At 55.0% G+C, this 11120-nt stretch overlaps 1 protein-coding gene across 1 annotated transcript in view; it reads right to left on the bottom strand.

Moving 5' to 3' along the window:
• Positions 1-10849, bottom strand: part of PLXNA1 (plexin A1) — a gene marked incomplete at its 5' end in the record, with an annotated part of 32139 nt that extends 21290 nt beyond the window's left edge. Inside the window, 10 exons of the mRNA XM_008950015.1 lie at positions 1035-1291; positions 4465-4607; positions 5982-6216; positions 7045-7188; positions 7331-7570; positions 8045-8138; positions 9029-9196; positions 9757-9893; positions 10220-10340; positions 10698-10849. Coding sequence (XP_008948263.1) covers positions 1035-1291; positions 4465-4607; positions 5982-6216; positions 7045-7188; positions 7331-7570; positions 8045-8138; positions 9029-9196; positions 9757-9893; positions 10220-10340; positions 10698-10849 — 1691 coding nt within the window. The remainder of the gene's footprint in view (positions 1-1034; positions 1292-4464; positions 4608-5981; positions 6217-7044; positions 7189-7330; positions 7571-8044; positions 8139-9028; positions 9197-9756; positions 9894-10219; positions 10341-10697) is intronic.
• Between the last annotated feature and the right edge of the window lie 271 nt (positions 10850-11120).

The following is an 11120-nucleotide window of genomic DNA, read 5'->3' as shown; positions in this document are numbered from 1 at the left end:
CAGGTCACCCCTAAGCCTTCTCCAAGCATCTCCCCAGAGCCACACACACAAATCTTAATAGGCTCTGTCTGGTCCAGGTGTGCCATTAACACTACTTGATGTTTGAAGATGCTCTGGTTTTCTTGAGCCTTCCTGGTGACATGGTAGCCCCGTGGCTCTCAGCTTTCCCTGCGTTTCTGCTGGAGACTGGTGGCACTGGGCAGGCGGAGGTGGAGAGGCACGGCACGGTGTGCGAAGGGAGAAGCCAGCACGGAGGGCCTCGAGCTGGGCTGGCAGAGCTTATTAATTGTTTGTGTTCAGCACTTGGTGTATCTTTCAATATTCATCAGCCCGTGATGAAGAAGAGCTCAGAGCTATTGTTAAATATTGATGGGCCAGACAGACTCACGGCAGGGCTTGGCAGGCTGCCTCCTGCTCACACTCCCCTCCACCCCAGCCAGACTCCCAGCTTGTGAAGATCCGCTTGGCTTTCCCAGGAAAATTCCTGTGTGCCTGGCAAGGTGGGCAAGCCCTAAGGAGGCAGTGGGGAAAGGAGGACTCCTGCCTGCTGCCAGCACACAGAGGCACCCATGCAGCAAGGCAGCTATGAGGCAATGCGAGGCTGCCCCACGTGCTGAGGGGTGTAGGGGACCTCCTGGTCACCTGCAGAAGGGAAGGCAGATGGGAGCATGGCTGCAGTGATACCCAACAGCACCTGACAGCAGCGTGCATCCTCCCTGCAGCAGCCCATGCGACCAGCAGATGTTGAGCACCTTGCTCCCTCCTCCACAGACAACATGAACCCACACGGGCTGAACCAGAGAGAGAACATCCCATGGGTGACTCCTCCTGAGTTGGCCGGGTCCAGGTGGTCCCACATCCCCAATACTTACATGCAGACAGGCAAGGAAATGCTTGACCACAGGCCCAGTGCCAGCACTGCCAACATCAAAGTCATCTCTGATGGCATCCCTCAAGGACACCAGCTCACGGCCGCACTCTCAGAAGAGCCCGGGCACTCTCCTACAGCTACCACCTCTTGGATGGTCACTCACCTCCGCAAGAGCAGCTTGGGATGGTTTTTACTCTCCAGGTTCTTCTCGATGAGGTCCGAGAGGAGCTGCTTCAGCACTCCCGTGGCATACTCCATCTCGCCCTGCAGCGCTGTCATGATGAGGGAGGCCACGTTGCCACGATCTCGCATGGAGAAGCTCCGCTGAGCCTCCAGAGTGCGGATGAAGGTCAGCAAGAAGTGCTTCTTGTTCAGGAGCTGCCCAAAGAGGGTCAAGGACTTCTCCACATTTGCCTGAACCTGCAAGGATAGAGCAAAGCTGGGAGACGGGCACAGGGGGAAGGGCGATGAAAAGGTGTCTGGGCTGCACAAGACCCTGAATTCACCCTCATCTCCAAAAAGGAAAAGATGAAAAAGGGTCAAAAAGCAGCTGGATTTTCTGTCTCCATACTACCAAGTTGCCTCTGGTGACCAGCCTCAGTTCCCTCCACAAGTATTTCCTAGTTGGTAACATCTCAGTATCAGGTTAACAGTCCTAGGGCATCAATGTGTATATGTGTGTATATATATATATATATGCGCACACACCCCCTTTCATACAAGGACTCTCTCACATGTGTGCAGGGACATATATGCACTTCCCTCCCAGAAACACACACACTTTCTCTCCCAAACAGACACAAATTATAATTTTCAACTTCAGCTAACAAGCAGCTCAATTCCCACCCAGGTCGCTGCAACACGTGCTTTGGGTATTGCAGAGCAATCAAATGAAGCCACAGCCCTCAGCTCTGCCAGCAGCAAACCCGCCTGGTTTGGGGGCTTGCGTTTCAGACAGGGAAGCAGAAACCTGGCTCTGACCCACTCCAGACAGCCTGAAATATTCCCTTTCCTTTTGAAACGTTTGAAGGTGTATTTTTGGCCATACCTGGCCACACAGGACCCATCAAGGACTGGGCTGGGATGCTCTCAGTTCCGTGCTGCCATCGCCAGCACTGGTCAGCCCTGACCACATTTCTTTACGAGAAATTAACATTTTTAACACACTATGTTTCCCATTAGAAAAGATGGTTTCCTCTGAATAAAAGCCTTGCTGTAGTAAAACATCAATTTTAATTATTTTTTTTTCTTTCCCTCCCTTGTCTCCCCGATTGGGAGAATACATAAAAAACTTCATTTCATGTCGATATTTGGAGACAAAATAGCACTTTTCATTTCAAAACACCAACTCAACATGAAGAACAGGGTTTTGACATATCAAATCATTTCATTTCAATCAAAACTTTGGATCAGCACTCCTCAGCTCAGTGAAATTCCTTCACAGTTGTAACTTCTCTCTCCAAAATACTCCTTCCTACTGGACAAAACCCCCATTTCCCACCCGGTCCTTGTCAGTTCTGGGGTAGGACCCCCCAGATGCCACTGTCACCATCACCAAGGCAAGCGGGGACACCTGCCCCAGAGCACCCCAAAAGAGTGAAGGGGAGTGGCCAACTCTCTCTGCCTCCATCCTTGGGGTTCCTCTTACAGGCACCCCACAAGCAAGCATGTGGCTCAACTTCCCTTAACATGGGTCAGAGGATAACAGAAAGGCTCTGCACAAGGCTCTCCCTGAGACCATGTAAGCACCTCGATGCAATGATGCTGGTAACACAGGCAGATGCCTGAGGGTCAGCAGCATCAGCTGCTCCCTGCAGGAATGGAGAGTTGATTCCTCAGCACAGGAAGACCCTAGAGCTGACTGCAGTGCAGCAGCTGCTTTGGAGACCTACCAGACCCACCAGTAAAACCGGGGCAGAAGGAGACATACTGCACCCCCACTCCTGTGCATTGCTGGTGCTTCCAGAGCCAAGAGCAGCAAAGAAGACCATGGGACAAGGGGCTTGCTCTCTTCATTAGAGCAGAAAGACCTTGACAAGATGGGAAACGAGTCCTGCTCAACAGTGACCACCCGACTGGAGCCTTGGTGAGGAGCCCGGGAGGACATGAAACCCCCATCAGAAGGAGCACAGCGATTGTTGAGCCCCCCACATGCCTGTCACCAACCTGGGCTCCCATGTTTAGCTTGCAGATCTTTAGCAGAAATAAATGAATAATACTGAATTAAATATTTAATCAGGCTTAAATTTGCACAAAGCAACAACCCCCTCCCCCCCCAAAAACCTGGAGAGGAAGGGAGCTGGTACCACCAGCCCGGCGCTCACCGCGGATTAGCGTGTGCGTGAGCAAGTGCTGCTTCCTCCCCGTCACTTGCAATAGCTAATGTTACACTCTGAGTAAGGAGACAAATAAAAGCAAACCTGATTAAATTATATGAAGCTTACACAACTGTAGTTGCTTTATTTAATCTCTTTGGGGGATTTTTTTTTTTCCTTCCTTGCAATTTTAACCCCTTGTTTCCCAGGCCAGACTCAGCTGGCATGCTCTCGAGTGGGATGTTTTGAATTAGGAGCTGGAAATGGACAAAGTGCCATCCAGCCTGCCACGGCCAATGCAGAATTCCTCCTACAATATCCTTTTAGATGCTATTTCCATCCCTCTCTCTTTAGGGCAAACCCTTCAGAGCGAGAGCAGAGGTGAGAGGAAAGGCAGGCAGAGTTTGCACAGACAGGAAGGGCTGTGCCCCAGGGAGGGTTACACTCGCGTCGCTTCAGCTCCGAGCATCCGGAAACCTGAGCTGCAAGGGGAAATCCATGGAAACGGGGTCCCCACAGCCCTCGGAGCTGGGATTAGGGAGCAGGGAAGGGAGCAGGCAGAGGGCCAGGGTCCCGTGCTAGAGCCATGCTGGCCTACAACACCAGCACGTGCGTTTGCAGTCGGTAAGAGCTTGTTGGGTTGTAATTAGTGACCGCGCATCTTGCACCAGGGCCAATTACTTCTCCTAAATACATTGTGAAGCCCACGTCGACATTAATTACCATGCCGGGTCAGCAGCGAGGGGAAGCTGAGGTCACCCCCCCACCCCCCGCCTTCCCCCCCTTCTCTAATCACAGGCGGCCTCGGCAGCCCAGCAAATGAGAAGCCAATTGCTGTGCAATTGCACACACTAAATTAAACAGACGTGGGGAGGCCAGGAGAGGAGAGGAAGCTGGTTTGGGGAGCAGAAGAATGCCAAGGATGGGTTCTGCAAGGGGATACAGAGCCAAGCAAGCAGGCCATGGCGGACGAGTCTGCTAGAAACGAGCGGCCCGGTCAGGCATCAAATGAACGCAATTGAATAAAGCAAGTGCTGTAGAAAATGACAGCAGCAATGATATTAATATAAATATTGCTATTAACGTCAGAGAGCAGTAACCACTTGGCAGCCAGTCTGCGGCCACGTCAGCTGCCACGCGGCAAGATGCTCTTTGCTGCACCTCGCTGGGCCAGCACACCACCAAAACAGCTCTCCAGGGGGTACGGGGAGCCTCGCAGGGCATCAAGCAGGGGGACACCCCCAGCGTGAAACACAACAGAGACAGACAGAACCACACCTCCATCTCCTTCAGCACGGGGTGGTCTTCTATCCCCGGGAAGAGAACCCGCATGGCGTAGGTGCGGTAATCCAGAAAGGGGATGCCGGCCCCGTCCAGGTCGTTGGTCAGCTCATTAATGTCAGTCTGCAGCTCTGCGAAGGCTGGTGTGGGAGAAGTAGAATTAAGCAACACATCCCAGAGTCCCAGCAGGCGGAATCAGCACCCGGTCCCCACCACACCCCCCAGACTCCCAGTGCAAAGCAGCTCCACATCCCTCCCCCCAGCAGGCTCCAGTCGCTGTCCCCACCTCACAGACGGAGAAACTGAGCTGTTGAGGGTGGGGATGACTTCCCTTGAATAAATCAAGTGACAGATTTTGGAACAGGACCATCAGGTCCCCGGGGGGCTCAAATCTTCCCTGCTCAGCATTCACTACCTCCCAGGGATGCTTGGGGCAGCAGGGAACAGCAAGGCTTGAACAAAGCCAGAGCTTCTGGGGGAAAATGTTAGCCTAAACCACAAGAATGTTCTCATTTCTTTTTGACCTAAATACTACTCGAGAGAAGAGCTTGAACACACCCACCCTGGCACCTCCCAATCTGAGCAGAGGCAACTAGGACTCCTGGGGGAACATGATGTGGGGGGGTCCTGAACCTTTAATTGCACCTACAGGGAAAAGCTGACAGGAGAGGAGTCCTGGAGATGCACCAGGGAAAGGGGTTTGGGGAGTGGGGGGAAACCCTCAGAAAAATCAAATTAACGGCACTTTAAAGGCAGCTGAAAGCCAGGCAGAGGACAGCAGGCTCGTCAGCCTGATGAGAAAAAACAAACCGTCAGCTTGAAAGGCATGCTATCTTATCTGTAACTAGTGGGACTAGAGAAGAGGAAAGGCAGGGAAGAGATTGTGCCTTTTAATTAAAAGCAGATCCTTTTATCTGCCAGCTGTGGAAGACAAGACACCATCCCCTCCATCGGCTCCCTCCCCTCTTCCTGTCACCAGTGCCATCCACAGGCATGTGTAGGGATGGGGATTTTGGGGAGCAAAGAGTTTGTCTGTCTGTCTTTCTTTCTTCTTTTCTTTCTTCCTTTCTTCCCCCTTTTTATTATCTTGTTTTCGGCGCCTGTTCCATCGGCAGTGCCCAGGCTGGTTGTGGCTGTGGCTGGCAAGGTCGGAGCCTCGGGAGCCAGCTCAGGGGGATAATGGGCAATTAGGTTTTATCAGCAGGATCATACAAGGAATTCTGTCCAATTTCACAGCATCCGTCTGTCACATAATGAGAGACTGCCTGCTCACAAGCGGCCCTCCATACCCTCCTTGCTCTCTTTTCTGCTGCTTGGAGAAATGGAGGGCAATTTCTTAAGTGGAAAAATCCCCTGATCTCACCCCAAATGAGTTGGCTTCCTCTGACAAAGCAGCTTTGCCCATTCCCATTCCCTCTCTGGATGGCAGAGGGGAAAGGGTGGGAGCACACTAAGCCTCGGGACACTACAAGACCCTCCAAGACCCCACGTCAACAGCATGGTGAATCTCTCACCTTCTTTGCACTCCAGGGCCACCCGGGACTCCAGGTTGTCCATCTGCAGCTGGAGGCGTTTCAGGGTTCGGTCAGCATCCCGGGACTTGCGCTTGTAGGCGATGAGGACGATGATGATGATGAGGAGGAGCAGGCCGCCCCCGCCCCCGATCCCGATGATGGCGGGCAAGGTGAGCAGGCTGTCCGAGTAGATCTGCAGCGTCCCCGGGGAGAACTCGAACCCTCCAGCCTTGATCTGCACCACGGTCGAGGGAAAAACGGACCTTGGCATCAAGGGGCATGCGCCCTGGGCAGCCCACCCCACCGTGCCCGCTGTGCTAAGAATCATAGAATCTTTAAGGTTGGAAAAGACCTCGAAGATCATCAAGTCCAACCACCACCCAACACTACCATGACCATTAAACCATGTCCCCGAGTGCCACATCTACACGTTTTATAGACACCTCCAGGGATGGTGACTCCATCACCTTCCTGGGCAGCCTGTTCCAATGCCTCATCACTCTTTCAGTAAAGAGATTCTTCCTAGTATCCAGTCTAGAAGCAGGGGATGACTCCCAGCCCTGGGGAGGAAGGCTGTGGAAAAAGGCAGGGATGGCAGGAGCTTGCCCGGAGCAGCACAGCACGCTTCAATGGGACGCAGGACATGCTGCAGGGCGCGTGCGGAGCGGGCGCAGAGTTTGATGTCTCATTCAGACAACGTTACAGTAGCAGATGGGATGAGACGCAAGTTCCCCCATGGGTGGGGAGCCTGGGGGAGACCCTGCTGGGTCCCTTTCATCCTGGCAGGGCCCTGGAGCACCAGCACTGCTGTGCTACAACCCCACAAACAAAGCAGCCTTTCTTTGAGCAGCAGGGGGAAGGGGTTGGAACGCCCCTCACCTTGGCACAGGCTGTGCCTGAGCACCCGGCAGGGAAAGGAGGCTGTTGGCAGGGCCCCCCAGGGCACAGGCAGGCCTCGGTCCCCGTGAGAGGACAAACACGCAGTAGGGCCAGTGCCGGGACAAAGGCTGAGCCCCTGTGACACACGGAACACGGGAAGCAAAGGCACCGGCTCGACATTTACCGTGACTTTGTGCTGGCCCGTGAGGTTGGGGGACTCGCAGAGGAGCTGGGTCTCGGAGACGGTCAGGATGCAGGGAGTGTCCCCAATCAGCACCGTGTAGTTCAGGCGGGAGTTACCAGCAGCTGGTGGGAGGAGGTTCTTGCCCTTTGAGGGAACAAGGAATGAGACCGTCACTTCTCATGCAACAGGGAATGCTTAAAAAAACCCCAACATAGAGCACATCTGTACTACTGCAATTCAGGACTTTGCCCCAGGAGACAAAATGTCCCTGGGTGCACACTCTTACCTTGAGGATGAGGGGAGAGCTGGGCTTCAGCTCCAGCATCCCCGTGGGGCTGAGCGGCTCGAAGACAGGGTCCGGGTAGTAGACAAAGTTGGTGGTGTTGATGATCAGCAGAGCCTGGACGTTATCCATGACAAAGCCGATCTCATCCGGGCGGTCTCCGAGCTCGGGAGGGCTGCGCTGGGGGTTGTCGATGGAGGGTGCATAGCACACCATGGTGGTGTCGTTGTAGACGGTGCAGTTCTGCAGGAGGCACAGACCAAGCTCAGACTCAGCTCCCAACAGGGAGCTCAGGATCAAACCTCCCAAGGATCTCCCACAAGCAGCAGTTCTGGACACAGGGTTTAGACTTGGGATCTCCTCTCTTGCACTGTTACATCAGCAGGTGCCACATCCCGCCCCAGGGTAGAGAGAGACTCCTGTCTGCAGTGGATGTGTGAGAGGTGGCAGGTGGGAGCTCACTGGGGGTAGGCTTTTTCTGTCACTGTCCTCAGATAGCACACAAACCTCCCACCAGTTCTCCTATCAGATCTCAACCCCCTCCTGGCTGCTCCTGGCCAGAAGCTCTGCAGGGAGATCGATGTCTCTCTTTGGGTGGCAACCTGTGGACACGAGCCCTTCCACACCACCACACCTGATGCTTTCTGCTCTATGTTGCAGAGGGACAGCAACCCTCCTCCTTGTGCTCTACCCCCAACCCCAGCCAGCAACACTTACATTCTCTCTTTCAGAGCTGGAATACTTGGCCCGGATCCTGGGCTCTTTGATGGTGGCCAGGTTGGTGCCAGTCACAGTCAGCAGCGTCCCACCGCTAGAGACACGGAGACAATGGGTTAGTTAGGAAAGGCAGCCTGGCACTAGGTCTCAGCTTCAGGGAGGAAAGCACCCAGCCTGATCAGCCAGACGCCCAGCTGACCCAGTCTGGGTGAACCACAATGCCATGGGGATATCTTATCCCACCCAGATGTCACTATGGCTGGCAGGATCTGACGTGCACCACTGCCAAATCATCTTGGCTGACCCAGGGCACAATTAGAGATGGAAAATCTGCTAAGTAACACTAACATCCCACCCTGTGTCTGGGTTTGGAGTTTGAAGGCAGCTCCCAAGCTAAAGGAGACCAGGCACCTTCAGAAGCATACTGAGGAGAAGACGATCTTCTCTGCCACCCTCTTCTCCACCACGCAGGCAGCGGGTGGCAGGGCAGGCTGAGGCCTGTCAGGTTTTCTCCACAGCTAGGTGTTAAAAGCCCCACGGTCCTGGAGAGCTTGGCCATGCCCCTGGGGAGCTCACTCCTCATCAACACCCTGGGGAAGGTTTCCCTTGGAGCTAGCTCTTAATGGATTTCTTTGCCTCCTCTCCAGCCAATTCAAACCTTTTAGAAAAATATGTAAACATTTCAAAAAATCCCCCGATGGGAAATATTTTAATTTTATTTGCCGCCGCCAAATGTCAAGCTGAAACTAAGCAGATCCAAAGCGCTCTCTGCTCTTGCCCCCTGCCAGGCTGAGCACTGCAGGCCAGGAGTTAGCAGGGCCCTGGTGCCAAGCCGTGGCTCACACTCCTCCCTCCACATCTCTGGAGCATGGCTGGGCAGCTATCACAGCAGCACCAAGATGGACTCATCACAAGGAGGAGATCCACGAGGAAAAGGGCAACCCCCACACCCCACAAGCTCCCTGCGGACACTGCACAATTCACCTGTTGATGCTCCACTCGGGATCGATCTTCTGGATGGTGGGGTCCTCCGTGTAGTTGTACTTCACCTCCGGGTTGCTCAGCTCCGCCCGGTTGATGTTGATGAGGATGGGAGAGCCACCGGGGGTGTGCCCGGGGGGAGTCCTGCACCGGATCTCGCGGGCGCTTCTCCTGGGGCAGGAGCACAGAACCCGTCAGTGCCCAGGCGGGAGGGAGGTGGGGGGCAGGCTGAGGGCAGCCCGTGCTGCCTGGAGCCCTCTGCCCCAGCCCCTCCCACCTTCTGAAACAGCCAGGGGGGGTGGAAGAGAGAAAGGAGGAAAAGAAGAAAAAAATCCAGCACCCCAGAAAAGCAACCCAAGGCAGCCGGGATCGGCTGCGCAGCTCCCGAGCGTTCCCATCGCACGGCTGCTGCAAACAGCAGCGATTAGGGCTGATAACCAGTAATTACTGCAGGAAAATATTTAAAGAGCCGCTCCATTATCATCCCTAATCTAAAAATTATCCACTTCATGCCTCAGGGCTTTGTGCTTTTAGAGAAAAATCTGCTCTTCCTGCAGCCTCTGACACACCGAGGTTTCAAGAGGAGACACCTCCTCCAGCCACCCACAGGGTTTCACTCCTGGGGTCCCTCCTGGCTCCCCAGCACAGGCTCCCAGTCACTGCTCTATCAGGGGTCCCGCTGCCTCCAGAAGTGCCCATCGCCTGTCCTCCACCACCTCCGTGCCCCTCACCATGAGAACGCACAAGGCCGTCCCCCGATGGTCACGGAGACGTTGCTGCCGGCATTGAGGTGGCTACCTTCGATGGCAATCCAGGTGCCACCAGAGAGAGGACCCCGAGCTGGGACCACGCGGGAGAAGGTGGGTGTCTGTCAAAGGAAAAGAGCAGCCCTGGTGTCAAGTGGTCTGGGGACTGAAACCCGCATCTCCAGGCAACCCCAAATAGGTAATGGGGAAGCAGAGGAGGGGACCTGTGGGACAGCAGCGGGGCATGGTCCTAAAGGCTGGCAGTGCCCGCAGGACCACAGGGAGACAGAGCGGTAGCAGCCTTGGAGAAATCCAACCAGCACGACTCAGCACCTTCCCAGAGGATCCCCGCCTGCCCCCAAGGGGAATGATGGAAAGTTTTCCAGCTTGTCTGGAAAACCACCCAGAATCATCCAGAATCACGTCTGTCCCCCAGCACGGGGCTTACCACGAAGGTGAAGCTCTTGGAGGACACGGCGCGGTAGTTGGTCGAGCAGTCACGGATGCACACTTCCACCCGCACCTCGGGGACCTTGCTCGAGCTGGCATCTGCGATTTCACACACTATCCTAAGGGATGCAGGGAAGGAGCCTTCAGTGTCCCAGCATCAAGACACTCCCTGTGCCATGGTGGGGGTGGACCAGCTTCAGGAAGGGACTTATCTGACACCAAGCAAAGGTCTAAGGTGCCAGCAAGTTCATGAGAAACCATGGCAGCAGCTGCTGGCACTGCCAGCCCTGGGGGGAGCTTCCCCAGTGTCTTTGGGCTCCTCCCAGAGCAACCGCAACCAGCAGGTACTTCTCTCCCAGTTCAGCCCAGTCAGCTCCATGTCCTCCACAGACACAGGCAGCATTTGAAAACCAGCACCCCTGTCCCCAAGCTACTGAGGTGGTGAGCAGCACGCCCACGCCCCGCCAGGCACTTACTGCTCGGCGCTGATGTACTCGCTCTCGATGGGGCTGCAGGTCACTTTGCCCACTTTAACACCCCCGCGGACATCCTCGAACTTCAGGCCCAAGTTCTCGCCGGTGATGGTCAGGCGGGTCCCTCCTTGCCTGGGGCCGGTCTCGGGGAACAGCTAGGAGAGAGCACGGCCCATCAGCCACGGGAGCAGAGCCATGGGGGCGCCTCGCTCAGGCGGGCTGGGCGTTACTGCCCTACAAGCAGCCAGGAGCAGTGGGTGGTGATAAATGCCAGAGCCTCTGCAAGGAACCCACAGAGTGGGAAAGGTTTCCTGAATGACAGTCGTATCCACAAATCCGCCCCAGAACAAACCAGGAGATGCCAGATGTGTCCAAGCAGAGGACTGTGATTTGGACACCCCACTGCAGACGGAGACACCTCGCAGG

This window comes from Merops nubicus, unplaced genomic scaffold, assembly GCF_000691845.1.
Source record: "Merops nubicus isolate BGI_N331 unplaced genomic scaffold, ASM69184v1 scaffold34330, whole genome shotgun sequence".
Classification (NCBI taxonomy): domain Eukaryota; kingdom Metazoa; phylum Chordata; class Aves; order Coraciiformes; family Meropidae; genus Merops; species Merops nubicus.
This window is presented reverse-complemented; position numbering and strand designations above follow the sequence as displayed.